This window comes from Enoplosus armatus, chromosome 3 (genome assembly GCF_043641665.1).
Source record: "Enoplosus armatus isolate fEnoArm2 chromosome 3, fEnoArm2.hap1, whole genome shotgun sequence".
NCBI lineage: Eukaryota > Metazoa > Chordata > Actinopteri > Centrarchiformes > Enoplosidae > Enoplosus > Enoplosus armatus.
The window spans coordinates 24,069,999-24,090,546 of record NC_092182.1 but is presented as its reverse complement, the minus strand read 5'-3'; the positions used below and the strand labels follow the sequence as shown (position 1 = coordinate 24,090,546).

Genomic DNA, 20,548 nt, shown 5'->3' with positions numbered 1-20,548 from the left:
TGCAACTCGTCATGCTTGGATAGTTGGACTGGTGTGAACACGCTGAAGTTCACAAGACCAGAATCAGACTTTATTTTCTATTTCCACTGAAGCGCTACGACTCACCAGACATTCATCACTCAGTCCAACATGCAGTCTGACACAGATTGTGAGATTTTGTTGGACCATCTCTCAAAGTGTGAGATGCACCAAACCTGCAAGAAACGTGTAAAGAGAAAAGTCCAAACAAGCATTCAGCGTGAGAAGCAGCCAAAGAGATTGATGGACCTCCAGTTAAACCCAACAAACTGCATGACACACACACACACACACACACACACACACACACACACACACACACACACACACACACACATACACAGAAAGGTGTCACTGTAGAGTTGGACAGAGCAAGGACACAGTTCATCACAGCAACATTACACCCTTCATTTGTCTTCAGGCAAAACAAAACAACTGAAAAACTCCCAAAAGAGTTTTCACAATTTTCACCAATAAAAAATGGGCACAACAGTGAGTCTGCAAGGATAAAAGAGCTGAACCACAGTACGACGCCCACCATTGAATCACAACCGACCAGGAACTTCAGAGTTTCATTTAAATCTCACAGCAGTGTGACGGACCAGCAATGACGAACACTGTTGATTTAATTCTCCGTTACAGTTTCTACAGTTACAGCCGGTCTTCAACCTCCTCACTGTCTGCGACACTCAACGCCAGCAAAGGCAACAAACAAAACGTACTACAGGAGAGGAAACGGAGACATTTTGTCTTTTTTTTCACTCACAAGAAAAAGATGAAAAAAGCATGATCGCGGAAGGGAGGAACAAGTATGAAAATGTTTTGTTCGTCTGCCTGGGACAGCGTCTTAGCATAATGCCCCAACAGCTGAGACCGATATAAATCAAATGGTTTAAGACAGGCAACAACACATCAGCTGTTCATTAAAAGAGCTTCTTGTTTGCTAAAATATTTGTCTGAATGATGTTATCAATATAGCAAATATTCAGAAAAATAACTGCATTATTTGTGCAGCCTGAGTGGAAGCCAACATTAAATAAAATCAGATGTGTGGTAATTATGTTTGGGACACAACAACAAGCAGCTTGTTAAAGAGAAATATGAAGCAGAATAATGGAGCAGCAGGTGGAGGCTGATCACTCTCATACAGCTGACAAACCACATTAACAACAGTTTGCTCGGCTCTGTGAATTCTGGAGTTGGGGGGTGAAATATTTTCATCCGAGACTCAAACTAAGAGCCTTCACCTCTCCACATGAAGCCAGGCTCATTAACACAGGTGTGTCCTCTCTCTGTAGGAGCCAGCCCATTAAAACACTCTCTGCTGTTGTCATGTGGAGACTCTACACCCACAACATGCCAAACTCCATTCAAAAATCTGTCAGTTTAATGCTGCTGTTGACAACATGATGCATTTCATCGTTATTACTGTGGGACCCAATCTGAAGCCGCAGATAAGATTCTCTCAATAACCCAAATTTTAACGAAACTGAAAGTTTTAGAGGTGATTTGGTTCCAGTTCTCACAGTCGCCTTTCACAAAAATGTTACACCGAGGTGACAGGAGCATGACTAACCTAGACAATCTAAGAATAAAACATTGGCTTAATTGTGAGTTATTTGTATACCGATTTGAAGATGAGCTCCTGTCAATTCTATAGATACTATAATAATAATAATAATAATAATAATAATAATAATAAATGAATTTACAATTACTCTAATGTCGCGGATAGGCAAGGCGTCATTAAACTGCAGGATTCTTTAACACAGTTTGGCAAGCGGTCCCAGTCACACATATGTGCTGCATGTACAGGAGCTAACTGGCTCCCAAGCTGACTAAAATGGGAATAAAGCTCATTCAAACGTGTAATTTAAGTAATCTCATTCCTTCTACCATGCGAGGACCTTTCATTAACAGGCTAATTTAAACATTACGGTAAGAAATCTGGGAACTCCGGGAAACTTCCACACAAATGAAAGGACAAAGGTACGGAATGAACTTTGGTCTCCGGCAAAAGCGCATAGCAAACATTATAAAACACAAGTCAAGGTTTTCAAAAGCGTCCTCAGTCACTCTTCACTTTGACATAACATAAAACGCTCAAAAGCGCTAAACTTCAATGAAATATCAACTTTTAAAAGATGTTTTCCTCTCGATTCCCAGCTCCGTCTGTCCCCTAGCTAAAAATACAGCCAGGTGGGCGGCAGCAACCACTTCCAAAGGTTTTATACGGATTATTTGTTGCATCGTGTATTAAATGTTTGCCGAATTGAAGAGCGGGTCCAACTGATTCAAGAAACACCCTTTACAAAAATGTATGATATATGTATTTATGTGGAAATGCAATTAGACTTTAAAACGTTCCGTTATTGATGGCAGTCCGTACTTTCCGCGACAAAAAAACGGTGTTGTGGCTACAAACTGGGAAAACTGGGGGGGAACTTTACTGGGACAAGTAATATTAGTAATGCCAGCATCCCAGTCATGTGTAGACTATCCCCTAACAGACAGGCTAATTTTGGGGTCAACAGTTGATGGTTTTGGAGCCTCAGAGAAGCTTCCAGATGAATGAATGGATCGCTGTTACTCACCTATGGAGACGAGCTTTATGTTCTCCTTGTCCAGGAACTCCAGAGCCACCGACACGTTCTCCAGCTTCATCTGCCTGAAGTTGGGCCTCGGGTGGTACTTTCTGTACATCTTCTTGTTGCTGAGGACCTCCAGCAGGGCGATGAGCCTCAGGCCGTCGCCCAGGTCCAGCTGCAGGTCCGCGATCCGCTTGTTGACGCACTTCAGGTGCTCGTTGATCCATCGTGTGAAGGTGTTCTGCTGGATCTTCTTCCACGGAGCGTCTTCAGCCAGGTCCTTCTCTGTGGCCGGCATCTTTATCGGCTCTTCTTGGTTCTCTTGAACGCTTCTGGTTCGGACTTTGGTTAAATGTGACAGAGTGTGTGCCGGTGAGCGTGTCCCGAGTTCCCGCGGTGTTTCCTCGCAGCAGCCTGAAGGTGGTTTGAAGTCTTTTTTTTTCACCTCACTGAGACTAACTGGCTGCTGCTGCGTTCAGGCGCTGCTTTGAAAGCTCGGATTTCTTCCTCTTCTTCTTTGAGGTTTTAACATCAGTTGGCATACTTAATGTTGCATTACTGCCTCCCTCTGGGCAGTGGTGGCATGTAACTAAGTACGTTTACTCAAGTACTGTACTTTAGTATAATTTTGCAGTAGTTGTACTTTACTGGAGTATTTCCATTTTATGCTACTTTGTACTTCTACTCCACTACATTTCTGAGCCAAATATTGTATTGTACATTTATTAGTTACTGTGTAGATTCCGATTATTAATACAAAATATAAGTCAACAAATAAATTATGATTTAGTATTATAGATTAAGCTACTGCATATATGTAATATTATTAATATATAAATATATATACTGATGTACTTCTATATACTAATAGTGAGAGTAGATATTTAAAAGTCACTCCAAACTGGGAAACTGATTCTGCTGATCTATAAAAGCATTAATTTGTTCTGTTAAAGGTATTACTTTTGTCCATGTCGGGGAACCGTTACCATGACGACTGAAACAAATGACAACCACCAGGCTGGATTATTGATCTGCTCTTCACCTTCAGACTCACACGGATCAATAAACTTTGATCTGATCAGCTTCATATTTTCAGATCTTAACAGCGAACGAACAGAGCTTGTGCTTGCTTTGCAGTCTTTAATCTGCTGCTCAGACAGAGCAACCCAACCCTCCATGACAAGTCCACACACACACACACACACACACACACACACACACACACACACACACACACACACACACACACACACACACACACACACACACACACACACACACACACACACACTTCTTTGTGCTGATGCTGTAGTTCTGTCTGTTCAGTGTAAACAGCAGAAAGTCACGAGATGATTCAACACTCCTGAGATACGTTGATATAATGCACAACATGCTGCAGAGAAAACCATCCACGACACCAACAGAATATCTGGAAAATGTTTCTCTAAACTGGGAAAAAAAAAACTTCAGAAAGTGAGAATTTCTACATTTTACAGTCTGATGTTTGGTGATGTGTCTGAGACTGAAGTAAGAAAAAAACTTTCTGTGTTTGTTTTGTTGGGACTTGTGCAGTGACGAGTACATTCAGAAATCAGACTCTTTTATCCCGACAGACACAAACACCCCCTCTTGTGTTTGACAAAGTCTACTTTAACCTGTTTCACTTGAGGTACAACAATTTACTGTGACCCAAACAAATATGGCAACCAAAAATGTTTTTAATTTCTCTAAATGTGTAAAGGAATAAATTGGAGATCACATGTGGAACAGGTTAAACATCTGGTTAGAAGAAAAAGAAGAGGAGTTAGGAATCATAAAAATGGTTAATAAAAATGATGTGTCTAAGATACTGACTCAAGATGTTGACTTTAAAAACAGTAAGTCAGAATTATGACTAAGTCGAAAGTATTAGATACCCAGTGAAAAGTCAAATGTTAACAGTAAAATTAGTCATTTATGAACCTCAGAAAACACCTCTCCTTATTTTTTAATTTCCTGCCTTTCTTTCTCTCTGAAGTAAACTCACATTTTTTTTACTTTTCCAACATCAACAGAAAATGAAAACTTATTACATAACTTATAAAATATTTAATTTTCCAGTTTTCTGATTCAACATCAGTCACAGGTCTGTGTGCCGACAGGTCATTCCTTCTACATGTTGCAACCGTCTCGTAAAGATGACATCATGCTCCTGCTGGATGATTGATGCGTGCTTGTCGTGTGAAGACATTCAGCTAATATCAGAGTACACACACACACACACACACACACACACACACGTCCAGGCCTGCAATGTTTCATGGTGCAGTCTCTGGTTGTGTTGATTACATCACACATATCTCCTCGCTGTTTTCATTAGAGGTGGAAAGTAAGTACATTTACTCAAGTACTGTACTTAAAAACAACTTTCAGGTACTATTTTTTTTAAATCATTATAAACTTTTAAAATTCAACACATTGTAAAAGATTAAACCTAAATAATTAATACAAATTTGTGTTGCAGAACTTTGCTTGTTCCTCTCGATCTTCTCACAACCCCCGAACTTTAAATCTTTAGATCTTAATCTTGTAATTCAGGCACATTTAGTCACAAGTCTCCAATTTCTTTCCTTTGGTGAATGAAATGTGCTTCCATCACCGAAGAATGATCCCTGTACTTTGCACAAATGTACGTTATCCAAATAACTTTATTCAAATATTTGCACCCATTTGATGTAAACCACAGACTGCACTGCTCTCATCCTCTTAACGCTCACAGGATCTCACATTAAACAGAACTCCATCTGTATACTCAGCTGCATACTTGTACTACATACTTGCATATGTTCTTAAAATCTCCTATTTTTTATTTATTTATTCTATTTTTATCTGTTCTGATATTTCTGTATTTTGTTGTACTGACACCTCCACCAAAAAACATTGATTTGTACACATGTAGTTGTTGAGTAAATCGAGGCGTAATACCACCAAATCATGAGTGCTGGAAGTAGTACTCAGATCTTTTACTAAGTAAAAGTACTAGCATCACAACACACTTTCCCTGATGTGTAATCATGTGTTCTTTCGTATTTACAGATGATCTGCAGGGTTCAGCTCTTATTGTGAAGTTTGTGAATGAACGAATGAGCCAGATGCTGGTCTGGTGGGTCAGCTTGCTACAACTTTAATCCAAACATTTCTCTGTATATTCAATACATCATCATCATCATTGTCGTCATCATCATCATTATCGTCATACTGTATCCTCTACATAGCTCCCTCTCATATCTCTAAACAATTTTAACAAAATAAGTCTAGTAGCACATCGTTCAATAACATTTTATTTTACAATTCTCTCTCTGTACTGTAGTGTTTTTCTCTTTAAACATCAGGAATATTTGTTCATTGTTTTATTTTTTATTTTCTTTAAACACGGAGACAAGACAGAGTACACGAACGATGACAAACGCTGCTCAAGAGTCCAGAGTGTGAACCGACACACGTACACACACACACACACACACACACACACACACACACACACGTACACACACACACACATACACCTCGTAATAATTTAAAGTCTGCTAAAAACATTTCATCAGAGGCCTGAAGTGTTTAAGGATCGTTTGGAGAGAAGCTGAACCTGCTTCCTGTTTCTAAGAGCACAGACAACTCTATGACAACTGAGCTAACTCCATTGGTTGAAGAAGGTAGCAGCTGAAAGCTCCGGAAAAAGCTAATGAGACACTTTATGTCACCAGTGTACAGCTTCTCTCCACACTGCTGACACTGACCGACCTCTGACAGTCAAATGAAGTGCGTGTGTTTATCAGAGAAAGTGTGTGTGTGTGTGTGTGTGTGTGTGTGTGTGTGTGTGTGTGTGTGTGTGTGTGTGTGTGTGTGTGTGTGTGTGTGTGTGTGTGTGTGTGTGTGTGTGTGTGTGTGTGTGGCCACACACGTACACGAATTGTGGTGTTAGTTAGTTACATCAGAGGCACTTTGACCCCCTTTTCTGCGCCCCGAAAATGGAAAAAAAAAAGAAAGTAAAATAAATCTGATTTTAATTTTTAATAATTTGGCTTCAAGTTTTAACCCCCGACCCCGAACTCCCCTGAAAAGAAAAAAACAAAACAGAGAAAACGCCATGTCAGACATCCAACATGGCCGACATCCAACATGGCCGACTAAGACTTCCTGAAACCACCTTTATGTGAACACTTTCCAGCAGACCCGGGTACACGGTGAACTACAATACTGATCCAGGTGCACCAACAGCCTGGATGTAGATTTACTGTGATGGTGAAGTATCAACGCAGTATTTTCACGTGAATTTACTTTGTTTTACAGACATATGGAGATGAGAGCTTTTGTCTTTTAGGGAACATGATGTAGATTTACTAGATAGTGGCACTGTGTTTAAAGTACGCAGGGCCGGATTAACCCAACAGGTGGCCCCGGGGTGAAAACAAGTAGTGGGCCCCTAATGATAATGCCTTACTGGTACATATCACCAAACTAATTCGCGTTTAATAAAATGACCTCAAAGTAAATGCCACACTGACAAACTGAGGGTCAGCCAAATTCATTATTTTTATCAATTTCTTAAACAAGAAAAAACAGTAAATATGTCGACCTTTTTTGGAAGAAAAGCTGCCAAATTTAAAGATTTAGAGTTCACAGGCACCAAATATCAGCAGCTAAAATCCAAAGGTAACAATATTGTTCTAAGTAAGCAGCACAGACAGAAGACTCACACTGAAGATGTCGGAGACATTTTTTGGAGGCGGGTGAAAACAGAAGTGAAGAAGTGAGAAACTGAAGAACTATCCTCCTCAGGATCGAACTGTTTTTTAACTGGTTGAACTGGTCAGTCTGACAGAGCTGCAGGTAAACACCACCTGCCGACAGACTCTAATATCCAGTGAAACCAATCAAAATGTGTGCAGATGCTCCTTACAGAAAAAGCAGACCTGCCAGTTTTCAGTGGTGACTGTGGATCATGTTCCCCCGACTGGACTGAGGCTGCTGGAAAGTGCCGCGTTCGCCTCCATCCCGTTGGCTGTGAACGTCACCTCTGGCAGGTTCCTTTTTGAGGAAGCTCGGCCGGCTGGAGAACGCTTTGTTACCCAGAAATCAGCAGAGAGACGAAAACCAAAAAGCCCCCACCACAGCTGAGAGAGAGCAGAGAATAAAAACGACAACAAAACTCCCCGCCGCAGAAAAAAAAAAAAACACACACAAAAACAAAATAAACCAAGAAGCTTCTGAATCCTCTGTAGAAACCACAACCTTTATATTCCCTCTACAATTATGTACAATTAGACTTTATACAAGTAAAGCAGTGATGCTCTCCTCACAGCGCTGTGTGTGTGTGTGTGTGTGTGTCCTAGGTGGAGCTGCTCTTGGAGAGGTTGGGGTAGAGGACGGCTGCCGTCACGGCGACCATCACTGCGATGACCGGCATCCAGGGTCTCCAGCCGCTCTGTCCGAGAGACGCACACGAAAACACACACACGACAACACAGAAAGAAAACCAGGTAAGCCCACATCGTCATGTCCGAACATTTTCACTCCAACTGGACTAAAGACTGAAAGAGAAAGATGAAGAGGAGAAGAACTAAGATGAAGAGGAGCAGAGGGAAAGACAGAGTTAAGAGGAAAACTGCAGAAAATAGAAAAAGATGATTTAAAAAAAAAAAAAAGCCTATAAAGTCCAAAAGATTATATTTTGTACTTGGGAACACGTTATTTATTTATTTATTTATCTAATTAGGAGAAGTCATCTAAAAGTGTGTTTATTGTGCGTCACCTTTACTGAACAAAACAGATAAAAGAATCATAACAACATGGCAAAGTTCCAATTCAAATGAAAGGAAAACTTAAGGAAATGTTTTTATCCTGACAATCTTAAACAAGTAAACATTAAACAAGTCAATCTGTACAAATGTCAGACCATTCTTGTATCAGCGTAGAAGTTTGATTTTAAAAACACTGCAAACAAACATGCTCCTTATTTCCATTTGTATTCCAGAGGTTTGCTGCTCTCGCACAAAAAGCCAGAGAGAGAAGTCGTCTCTGACAACAGCACTTGTTTTCCTGGAGCTTCTGTGAAAAATGACATAACAACGGTGACAATAATCAGGTTTGTGTTGAGTACTTCAAGTGTTTGTTTACAGAGCGGAGCAAAGTGTGTCTGCTTTAATATGAAAGCTGTAATTTGGGAGGTTACACTGCAGCTCGACTGTGAGAGAATCATTGCATAGATGCACCGTACAGCGTTGCAGCATCTAGTGGTGGATAAAGGCCAAGATAAAGTGTGGGACAGCTGCCTAATCTAGTGCTGCTATAACATCTATCACCGTTTTTATAAACATTCAGCCAAAAGAGTTTTTGTGAGAAGCAGTCGATAAATAAATAAAAGGTTCATTTGTGAAAAAACAGATATCTCCGTTTTAATCAAGTTATTTATTGTGCAGTCAGAGAAATATCAATCTGGTGTTGGTTTGTTTGTTTTGAAGAATGGTGTCTGTTATTACAAATCTGTTTTGGCAAATGAACTCTTCAAAAAAGGTTTTAAGTCACGCAAGCTGCCGTGTCAGATATAATTTGGTCCTTTTGGGAGATGTTCAGCATAATGAGTGTCTGGGTTCCAGCTCAACTAACGTAAACCTTTTTTTTTTCCTTTTCCCTTTTAAGGCCATTTTCTTGTCATTTCATGAACATCTAAACCTCTGTATCTTTTAAAACCATGTAATTGATCCCAGATTAAGTCATCAACAAGGTCTAAGTCTGTGTAGTCCTTTTATCAGCTAGGCCTGTTGTCCGTTAAAATACACACCAGATGGCAAGAGTTTCATTTTATGACATTCTGAGGTAAAAAAAAAAAGGACTTTTAATGAAGGTAAATCCATTTTGAAGTGGCTATGTACATCAAAGCTGCATGATATAGTAAATCATCTTATTCCCATAAGATAATCACTTAAATACTGAATAATAAAAAAAAAATAAATAAAAAATATAATCTTTTGGGACTTCAGGAGAGGTAGAGGAAAGGAAGAAGTAAAAAAGAAACAGAAGGTAAAATAAAAAAACAAAGTAGCAGCAAAGTAAACGAGGCCGAGGAGGTTACCTGAGTAGAAAAACAGAAAAGTTACAGACCAGTTTTCCTTCACAGCAAACAACTGGAAACACTGGTCAGACATTCCCATTGAACAGACAAGCAGCAAACACCACGAGCACAACACAGGACGCACATGGACAGAATGATGGATGTTTTAAAAATGAAAAGAAAAGTATCAGTGGCCGGAGGGAACGTTCAAAAGAAGACAAAAAGATGGATGAATCAGCGTAAACAAAACACCAAACCTGTAAGCAGGTAAAGTAAGACAGATGGAAAAATAACAGATTAAGCAGCAGACTCGATGCAAGAAATGGAAGGAAAATTAGAAAAACAAATAATAAAGTAACCACAAACCCTGTTGCAAGAGATGGAGAAAATAAAAAGAAGCACCAACACCCTGAAAGTGAGTGAGAGCTGTGATGAGACAATTAGTGAGTGAATGAGGCCAGAAGGCAGTTTCATTAAGAGGTGGTCAGACGTGAAGGTGAGAGCCCGACTCTTTAAAGGGAAACCTTAATCTCCACAAAGTGTTTCAGGAATCCAAAATAAAGACTCATTTATCTTCATACTAACGGGTTATTTACTGTACTGAAAGGAAACTTTTCAACCGTCACATCCCGATCCTTATAGCGGCTTGTTGGTGTTTCGATTGCTCGGATCAACACAACTTTAAATAATTCTGCATGACCAGTTGAGCTTGTAATTTTGTCAAAAGTACCAAATTCTAATTGAATGAATCGTAGCAAATCTAACTATTTTCTGCCCTTTCCACATGAAACCATCAATATGAGGACTACTGTAAAGTATAACACAAGTCAATTATTTCTTTATCTCGAGATAACTCCCTAAATGATGAGGACTGATCTGAATGTTATCTGTAATTTCTGCCTGTGTTGGACCGACTGAAGTACAGCCTGATATGTTGATCAATAAGGCTCTCCTGGTCTCTGTCCTTACCTCTTATTAGCCTACTTATGTTTATCATTTCTTTTTCTCGTGATTAACAGGTTGATGATCTCGAGATTACAAGGCTTAGGGTTAGGGTTAGCGTGGAGCTCACACTGAAAGTATCCCCGGTCGGTTATGTCCTGTGACAGTGCCAATAAGGTTTATTCAAAAAAGATGGCTGCGCAAAGGAGGGATTCCTCCCTGAAAGCTTTCAGCTCAGCCGCCCACAGCCCGTCACAGTTTATTACCTGTTATGTAGCAGCAACCATTATATCCACAGTACCATGCTAACAAAGCCAGACAGCTTTCCTTGTGGGCGTCTGAGGACGAACGTTTCCTTGAAGATGAAACTAAAAGATGTCGAGAGCCCATCCCTTTAAAGAGCCGGGTTTAGTGTTAGCTGCAGCAGAGTAGAAGCAGAGGAAATGTGACTGGCAGGCAGACTGACAGACTGACACCCATGCAGTTAGAGCTGCTCAAACCAGCAGACAAAGACAGACCACCGTGGTGGTGGTGATGAAGATGATGATGCTCAGTCTTAAAGGGAAGCGTAGGAGGTGAGGAAAGCGTCCTGCTGATCAGAATTCAGGGTTCAACACTAACAGCCTGGTTACCTTCATGTAACAGCAGTCTTTACCCATGATGCACTTGATTACAAAAGACTAAACTTTCTATGAATAAACCAAAAGGACCCCAAACTGATCCTCTGTTCTCACTGGTTAATGTTGTTATAAGGGATAAAAACTAAAGTAGTAAATTTTTTTTAGCTTTCACACTGCTCTTCCTGGGGTCCACAAATGTGTGAAACAACACACTGTACGTTCATCCAAACCCCAACGATCCCTTCCTGGTAAATAATATCAAAATGTGGGGCTACGGTAATGAACTTCAGTACTTCACAGGTTCTGACAAAATGTGCCCATTGAATAATGTCAAATACTGGAAGTTGGTTGTGAAAGTCTGGTCAGATTTGTTGTTCTTGTTCCTTGTTTTTGTTCAGATAGTTCCTGATTGAAATCATCATTTAATTTAGACTGTATTTTATTTAGGCAATTCTTGAACAGCTTTCGAAACCGGACTGTATCCTGAGTTTCAAAACATCCAAAAGTGAGGTGGGCAGAAATTCTGGGACTTAGAGGTTCTGTAAAAAATTCGGCAGTGAATCTGACAATGTAAAATTCTTAATTTCATATCAAACATTGTGTGTCCAGAAGTGGCTTCAAGACTTCAGTCAGCAACACAGATGAGTTGGTATCACTTTTAACTAACTTTTTTATTTGTTTTATTTCTTTATATTTGACACAGGGTCCAATATTAGTTTTTCAAATATTGTCCTGACATATCACCTTAATTATGATTGTATCGTAATTCCACATGTAATGCCCTATAGATACGGTGGTCATAGAAAAAACACAGCAATAAACGGCATGTTTGTGGACATGGTTTAGATTTGACGAGAATAATAACTTTAGGGAGACTGTGTTGCTTTTATTCTTATTCTCGTGGTTCTCAACATGTGACCCTGAATTCATCACAGAGCAGGACGATGTTTTCACCTCTGTCATCTTTCCTTCCAGAGATGATGAACAGATGGAGGACAAAGAGACAGGCAGAGAGACAGACTGATGTCATGTCGGTGTGTACCTTTCTACCACAACTGGCCGAAACACCAGTACAGCAGAGCCAGGACAAGGCCAATGAATATGGCTGGGACAGGCTGCAATATGGATGGCTAGAGGGGAGGGAAGGAGGGGGGGAGGGGGAGGAGAGGGATAAGAAGAAATCAGCCGGCAAATCAACCAAAACCAACATGGAGGATGGAGCAGCTACAGCGAGGGGGGAGGAAGGGGAGAGAGAGAGAGACAGAGAGAGGTGGATTTGTAGGAAGGCAGGTTTGTATCTAGTCAGCCGTTTAAACAAAGCAACACCGCCATTTCTACACATTCAACAGCCGCATTCACCAAACACCACCCGTCACCAGGCTATTTTACACAGCAACACTTTTCTGTTGGGTTTAGGCTCATTAACTTTCGGCATCAGGACACCTCATTAGCACTCAGTAATCCATTTCTACCGGAGATCTGACAGAGACGACAGCCCACTGGTTTTCAAAGGCCAGTGTGAAACGTCTGGAATCTGATCTGATCTTTAATTCTAAAAGAACAAAACAAGTAGCACAGCAGATGCTAAATGTTGGACACAGGGTCACACGAGGAATGCTAACACACTGTTTCTCGTAAACTAGAGTGCCAATATATGACATGTTGTGCCTGGTGAAGATAAATAATGGACATCAAGGATAATTCTGGGTTATTAAAAGTTATATTTTCATAGTTTGGTCCAACATTTCAATCACAACTGATATTGTACTTGCTTGGGGCTGAAAACTATTAAAAAAACTATAAAAAAAATAAAAAAAAAAGATTTCTTAAGGCACTTTGTATGAGACACACAAGAACATGAGGGAGACAGAGCTCTTACAACTCATAACAACATTTTTTGCACATAAATTAAGGTAATAAGTTTGAAAATGAAAAAAAAATTTGGGGGTGTGACATTAGGGGCTACATTAGCCAATACTAACATAACACACCCAGTGCATGAAATAAGAAAGACAATATATCTGGTTGTGCTGCATCAAATTATTTAGTATCATGTAGGAATTTTCAAGTGTTGAGTTTATCCAGATTATCAAAACCGCTTTATTTGGATGTCAAACTGAAAGGGAGCGCACTTGAATAATCCCAAATAATCTCTCATTACACAGGAAAACATTTTACCGTTCACCTTCATTCTCTCCTCCAAATAAGTTTGTCTAACCTGGATGTTTGTTTCTAACCTGTCTGATCGTCTGACTGCTTAACTCTATGAGCGTATAGACTTAACTGAAAGAAATGCTGGACAAAGCTATGAAAAATAAGACCAAAGTAATAAACAGAAATTATCCTCCTGCAATGTCAGTTAAAACAAAGTTTGCTGATCCTGTGAATCTGGATCAGGACTCTTATTCTGAAAAGCTCTGGGGAAACAAAACCTAAGGGAACAAGAAGACAAAACATCTACTGTCACACCAACAAAAGGCTGAAGAGGAAGAAGAGCTGAAGACAGGTAGATGAGGGAGAAGAGGAGGAGAGGAAGAAGAGGGGTAACAGATGAGGAGGAGGCTGCTCCGCCTCGCTGTCATCTTCTGATTTGTGTTTCCTGGAGTTTCCACAGCAGCAGAGACAAACTAACTAACAGCTGTTTCTCAGCTAAGGATGAAAAGGCAGGAGAGATGACTGTTTCCATGTACATTTATGTATTCATTGAACTGCATCAATCTGCTGGAATCACACTCAAATTTGTATTCTTGTTAGTCAATTCTGTTGTTGTTATTTATCACTACTATTAGATTCTTGTTACTTTATTCAATCCATTTGCTTTTACCTCAAGCACAGAGGTTGTTATCAGTCCTCTGTTAGTTAACAGGACTGAAGGTCTGATTCAAGATTGGAGTTTCAAACAACAATTTGTTGTGTCCAGAGTTAGCAAGTAAGCAGAGAAGATGGAAGCTGTGAACTGGAAGTGCTGGGCGGGTTACGGGTAGCAAGTCCAAGACTGCCACAGTGTCCATAAGCAAGTCTGGTGCTTCTCCTGCATTTATCTTTAAGCAAAAAACCCCAAACTGTGGGGAGAAAAAACATCAAGAAAACAAAAACATCTGGATTTAAAGCTGAGCAAACACTAAAATAAAGGTTACAACACAAACAGTCCATAAAGTCTTTGGTCTTATTAAAAAGAAAGTGTGTGTGTGTGTGTGTGTGTGTGTGTGTGTGTGTGTGTGTGTGTGTGTGTGTGTGTGTGTGTGTGTTTGTGTGTGTGTGTGTACTCACGGAGCTGGTCTTGTCCTGCAGCAGCTTCAGGTTGCTCCTGCACTGCTCCAGCTCCTGGTGGATGTTCAGCTTCTCCTTCTCTGTTCTCTCATAGCGCTGACGGAGGTCCAACAGCTGGGACTGTGTGTCTTCATACTGCACATGCACGCACACACAAAAACACACAAAAACACACACACACACACACATCATATCATTTCTTTAAATTGTCATGTCATCAACATCTGTAAAGAAGTGACTTAACAACTTCAAGGGATTGTGTATCTCTCTCTAAAGAGTGTGTGTGTGTGTGTGTACCTCTCTCTACAGTGTGTGTGTGTGTATCTCTCTCTGCAGTGTGTGTGTGCCTCTCTCTGCAGTGTGTGTGTGTGTGCACCTCTCTCTGCAGTGTGTGTGTGTGTGTATATCTCTCTCTGCAGTGTGTGTGTGTATATATATCTCTGCAGTGAGTGTGTGTGTGTACCTCTCTCTGCAGTGTGAGTGTGTGTGTATATCTATCTCTGCAGTGTGTGTGTGTGTGTGTGTTTGTGTACCTCTCTCTGCAGTGTGTGTGTGTGTGTTTGTGTACCTCTCTCTGCAGTGTGTGTGTGTGTGTGTGTGTGTGTGCCTCTCTCTGCAGTGTGTGTGTGTGTGTGTATATCTCTCTCTGCAGTGTGTGTGTGTGTGTGTGTATCTCTCTGCAGTGTGTGTGTGTGTGTGTGTGTACCTCTCTCTGCAGTGTGTGTGTGTGTACCTCTCTCTGCAGTGTTTGTGTGTGTGTGTACCTCTCTCTGCAGTGTGTGTGTGTGTGTGTGTGTGTGTGTACCTCTCTCTGCAGTGTGTGTGTGTGTGTGTACCTCTCTCTGCAGTGTGTGTGTGTGTGTGTGTGTGTGTACCTCTCTCTGCAGTGTGTGTGTATGTGTGTGTGTGTGTACCTCTCTCTGCAGTGTGTGTGTGTGGGCCTGGGCCTGGTCAAGCTGGCTCTTCAGCTGGCTTGCGTCCTGCAGGTGTTGATTCTCCAGAGAACCCAGCTTGTCCTGCAGAACCCCCTCCCTCTTCTCCAGAGACTCCAGACTACTGCTGAGGACCAGACTCTGCTCCCTGGTGCTGCACACACACACACCACAACCATGTCCAGTCAGTAACCAGTGAAATGCATTCAACTCCAAGAATTCACAATCCTGAGATCTTAAGAATTGACTCTCACATTAGAAGAGCTTTCAATTTTTCAAATCCGGCAACATTTCTACAAAAATGGTCAAACTGGAAAACAGCTTTCAACAGAAAATTAACCTTTGGGAGCCAAAGTCAAATTAAAATCAAGACTTCATTGTTACAAAGGTGAAGTCCAGAACAGGTTGTGTCTCGCTCCGACAACTCACCATTCTTAAGGTTTTGAAAACTAAATCATTTCTAATCTAATACCTAAAACTAACCCCTTTGTTTATGGAACTTGATCATATGGATTCATTAGCATTACATTAGGTTATATTATATTTCTTACATTAGCATGGTGGGATGTTTAGATTTTCATTACTGAGATCCTGAGAGGTATTACATGCTACGATTATCTGTGAGTACTTTAAGTCAAGTAACTTCACCACAACTTCCCACAAAATCCCAGAAAATACGCAGCAAATTCATTTTGGGCCACAATGATGACGAAACACACTCTGCAGGGATTGATTACTGACATGACAGTGACGAGATGTATGAAAACACAGAGAGGACTTCAGGTTGCTAAGATCAGATGTTATTATTTTTCCTGCTCGAGCTCCATCTGTCCACTCTCACTGACCTCATCCGTCTTTCAAATTGATTCTGATCTCGGAAATTATGTGTTGAATGGATGGATTTAATTTATTGACCGCAAAGATTTTGATCTGATGGGACATTTTGCTGGACCAGAGGAAGCCTCCCCTCTGTGACCGAGCTCACAGGGAAATTCCTTCTGACACGACTCACAAATATGATTATCTGCTTATAGAAGCACATGTATGATACATTAAGCTACGGCGTTTTATGCATGTGTTAACATTTAGGAAACCCTGGTTTCAAACAGGTGGATTGAAACTTTTGAATGATATTGTATGTTTTGATATTCACATGGAGCGCTCGCACACTGGGCTGCCTTGTATATGAAAAGTATTAAGTTGTTTTTTTTTTTTTTTACACACATTAAACTAAAAAGTCAGGCTAGCTGCATCACTTCCATTTTCCAGCTGCAACGCAAGTCAGAGCATTGTAGCTTCACAAGTGTTCTGCATATTTTGTTTTTTTTGTTTGTCATATTCATGTGGCATTTAATGACAGCTGATGCTTTCACTTGGAGTTTCCAGCGTGTTTCAGCCACAAATGTCTGCCTGTAGAGTGACGCGTACTGTCTGATCATGGCTGATGGAACCGACTCCTCCCAACTTCTAAAGGCTTGTTCTCTTATTTCACTGCGTGGTGCTGCTCTGATTTATTACCTTAAAGCAAACGTACGATGTGATCAATCAATCACTGTCACTTTCTGAGCTGAATCGGACAGATCCGCACACATTTCATCTTGTGATCAATTTAGTTGTTATTACACACAACCTCTGCTATTTTACCCTGGAGCTTACGGTTACATTTCATTTAATCATTTCTTCTGACATTAAGGCAGCTGGTCGTTATTTTAGGTGAGGTGGCGAGCCTCCATAATAATCATTTCTTAGCATCTGCATTTAGTGCATGTACCTGAATCAGGTAACAGGGCAACATGTTTGTGTTGGGACACATTTTGTCTGCTGAAAGTAAATATTTCCACTAAACGGAGACATTGTTGAATTCAGATTCATCTCCGATTGATCATATAAAAATGTTATGCTGAACAGCATCTCAACGGGGATGAGACAGCGAGCTGCAGCTGACACCTGCAGTTTAACTGGAGTGGTGCGTTACAGATATTCATGAGATGTGCTGCCAATGGCACCTACAGTTCATTGGAAACTAGTGAAAACTCAGCTGAGGCTCAGAGAAGATCCTGCTGAGCTCTCAGCTCCGATGAGAACATGCAGTGATGTTTTCTGTCCATGGAGAACAGACAGAGCTGCAGTCGGACCTGCTGACTGCTCGGTCTGGTTCAGTCAGCTGTCAGTCAGCTGTCGTCCCCTCGTCCTTTCCTGCCTGAATCAGCTGGACAGCACGTTTCCTCCTGTCCTTCTCCTTATTTTAATGCTGAATCCAAACTCTGGACCTGTCAGGATCCATGGACTTGGCGGCGCTCCCGTCAGCCGTCCTGAGCCAGAATTCATTAACTCGATCACGGTTGTCACAAAGACTTTTAGGTCCAGTTTTAATGTCCACCCTCGCACAGTTTGACACGCATTCCCGATATGTTCTGGGTTGAACTTTAGCTTTACATTCAGTTTGGGAACTTTTCAATGTAGAGTTTTAGTTTCAAGAGTCATATATTAAATTCAATTATTGTTATCTACTACAAAATATTTATTATACTATGTTTTTTTCCTTAAAAAACAAAAAACAATGTCTGCAGTAAAGAGTTTAAAGGCAAGCCTTCCTTAAAACCAAAACTTCCAAGTGTTAAAATCCTCAATGAAATACTGTATGTTCATTTATTTATGCTTGACTGTGTGAGAAACCATATTCTTTTGATGCTTGAGGCCTCACAAAATGCTCCCAATGTCCTTTAGGGGTCTTCCCTTGTGAGGAAAGCTGCTGGAAAGACAGTTAGCCTGTGCTGCTAACTGTGTGTGTGTGTGTGTGTGTGTGTGTGTGTGTGTGTGTGTGTGTGTGTGTGTGTGTGTGTGTGTGTGTATACCTGCTCAGCTCAGTCTCCAGGCGGTGCAGTTTGTCCGTAAGAGCTTTCCGTTCAGCTCTCAGGCCGTCACAGTCCTGCTGCAAACACACACACCGCTGCTGCAACGTGACACACTCCGCTGAGAGAGAGGAAGTATAGTTATAATTAATATTGGGCATTTTCAGGCTCCTGCAGTTGCACAGGAAGCTATTGGCCTCACACAAACAAACACACACACACACACACACACACACACACACACACTCTCTCTCTCTCTGCTCACCCTGCAGCTGGTTGGCGGTGTTCTGCTGCTGTTGCTGCTGTGTGAAGGCCTCCTGCAGCCGCCTGATCTCCTCCTCGTATTTGGCGGCCATGTTCCTCCAGTGCTCCAGCTCAGATCGCACGCTGCCCAGGTCGGCCTGCAGGGCGGCGATCTCACGCTCCCGCTCCGCCGTGGCTGCCTCCATGGTGCGCCGCAGGATGATAATCTGACAGCAGAAACATAGTCACATGGGTCGGTCAGTGATGTCATACGACTGGGATTTACTGTAAACTGAGAGACAGCAACTGTCAATTTGTACAAGAGGAGGTCTGGTTTCTTTGTGTGCAGGGAGGAGTCAGGGAGCCAGAGTCAAAGAAGAGAAAGGGGAGTCAGACAGAGCTACAAGGAGTCAAAGGGAAGTCCACAGTAGTCAGAGAGGTGTCAGGAGAGAGTACGAAGGAGCTGGGATGTATCAGAGGGGAGTCAGGGAGGAGTCAGAGGGGTGTCATTAGGAGTCAGAGTGGAGTCAGTAGGAGAGGGAAGAGAGTAAAAGGAGGTCTGGTGGAGTCACAGGGGAGTTGGGAGTAATCAGAAGGCTGTCAGGAAGAACTGGAGGGGAGTCAGAGGGAAGGAGTCAAAGAGGCATCAGAGGGAGTAATAGGGGTGTCTGAAGGAGTTGTGAGAAATCAGAGGGAGTGGTGTGGAGTCAGAGGACAATAGGCAGGAGTGGTACCTCCTCCTGGGCGGAGTAGAGCTCCTCTCTGGTAGTGCAGATGGTGCTCTCCCTCTGCTCCCTCAGTGCTTCCATGTCAGCCTGCAGCTTCCCAAGTTGAGCTAAACACACAAAAACAAAAGGGAAGTGAGGTGGGAGAAAGGTAGATTATGACACACACATCTCACTGTTCTGTATGTGTGTGTGTGTGTGTGTGTGTGTGTGTGTGTGTGTGTGTGTGTGTGTGTGTGTGTGTGTGTACTAACTCTGCAGGTACTGGATCTGTTTGGTTGACTCTTCAGTCTGCTGAGAGTTGCTCCTCCTCTCGTCCTCCAGCAGAGCTACAGACAGACACAAACAATGTGAGAAACTCTTTTTCAGAACATCAAGCGAAATGGGAGGTCTCCCATAATATCTGTGTGTTAATTGTAGTGGGATTATTTTAGACGGTTAGTCACCTTGTAGCTCCAGACATCTCTGCTTGCCAGTGTTGGCTAATTCCTGGGCCTCAAGAAGCTCTCTGTGGAGATGGTGGATGACCTGCTCTGTGTCTCCAGGCTCTAAACCGGCCCGATGCAACTCAGCTACACGAACACAACAGAGTAATCATATTTCTTTAAAGAAAAAACTCTTAACAGATGTAATGGCCATGTCATACATAACAAATGAAAAAAAACAGACTCAAAGAATAAAGCCTGCGGGCACCAACACAAGTGACCAGCCCCCCCTAATGGACAGTGAACTGTATTACTGAAACTGTCAAATACCTTGGCTTATAGCCCCAGTTAATGTTGAAAGTCTGTTAGTGCAGCACAGAGCAGAACTACAAAGCAGAGATGAGCTGCCATGGTTACCTTTGAGCAGAGCTACTCTGTTCTGTGGTTCATTCAGCTCCTGGTCGTCCATGTTGCCGTCTGAAACACGCACACACATTTATAAACACACACATTTATAAAAATGCCTTAAATAGGCACAAGGTAAATAAACAGATATGACTCTACAAGAATGATTAGCTTTTCTGAATTATCAAAAAAAAAAAAGATTAGACAATGTGTTTGGTTATTGTCAAGTTATTTAGTTCTCAGTAGGTTACTTAGAAGGTATTCTATGATGAATTCATTATAGACCAGGTGCTCTACATGTAACAGATGCAGACTGGTGAGAAAAAAGATTTCAACACTATTCAAAGGAGAGCTATCAAAAGTCAACAGCAGTTGAACTGAAAAAGAAAAACCTTGAAACTAAAACAAATGAATGAATGGGAGAGATAGAATCACAGA

At 41.4% G+C, this 20,548-nt stretch overlaps 2 protein-coding genes across 4 annotated transcripts in view; both read right to left on the bottom strand.

The window, feature by feature from the left end:
• The window catches only part of flnbl (filamin B, like), a 59,090-nt gene extending 56,186 nt beyond the window's left edge, over positions 1–2,904 (bottom strand). For both annotated transcript variants that reach the window (XM_070903214.1, XM_070903215.1), the window contains exon 1: positions 2,613–2,904. In XM_070903214.1, coding sequence (XP_070759315.1) covers positions 2,613–2,904 — 292 coding nt within the window. The remainder of the gene's footprint in view (positions 1–2,612) is intronic.
• Positions 2,905–7,857: 4,953 nt separating this feature from the next.
• The window catches only part of slmapa (sarcolemma associated protein a), a 53,592-nt gene continuing 40,901 nt past the window's right edge, over positions 7,858–20,548 (bottom strand). Inside the window, exons 17-26 of one of the 2 annotated variants that reach the window (XM_070901859.1) lie at positions 20,123–20,182; positions 19,727–19,852; positions 19,535–19,609; positions 19,290–19,390; positions 18,578–18,782; positions 18,316–18,433; positions 15,443–15,614; positions 14,529–14,663; positions 12,301–12,388; positions 7,858–8,070 (exon numbers count right to left, since the gene is read on the bottom strand). In XM_070901859.1, the coding sequence (XP_070757960.1) occupies positions 12,305–12,388; positions 14,529–14,663; positions 15,443–15,614; positions 18,316–18,433; positions 18,578–18,782; positions 19,290–19,390; positions 19,535–19,609; positions 19,727–19,852; positions 20,123–20,182 (1,076 nt within the window). In that variant the 3' untranslated portion in view covers positions 7,858–8,070; positions 12,301–12,304. The remainder of the gene's footprint in view (positions 8,071–12,300; positions 12,389–14,528; positions 14,664–15,442; positions 15,615–18,315; positions 18,434–18,577; positions 18,783–19,289; positions 19,391–19,534; positions 19,610–19,726; positions 19,853–20,122; positions 20,183–20,548) is intronic. The other variant, XM_070901858.1, reaches the window with a different exon arrangement.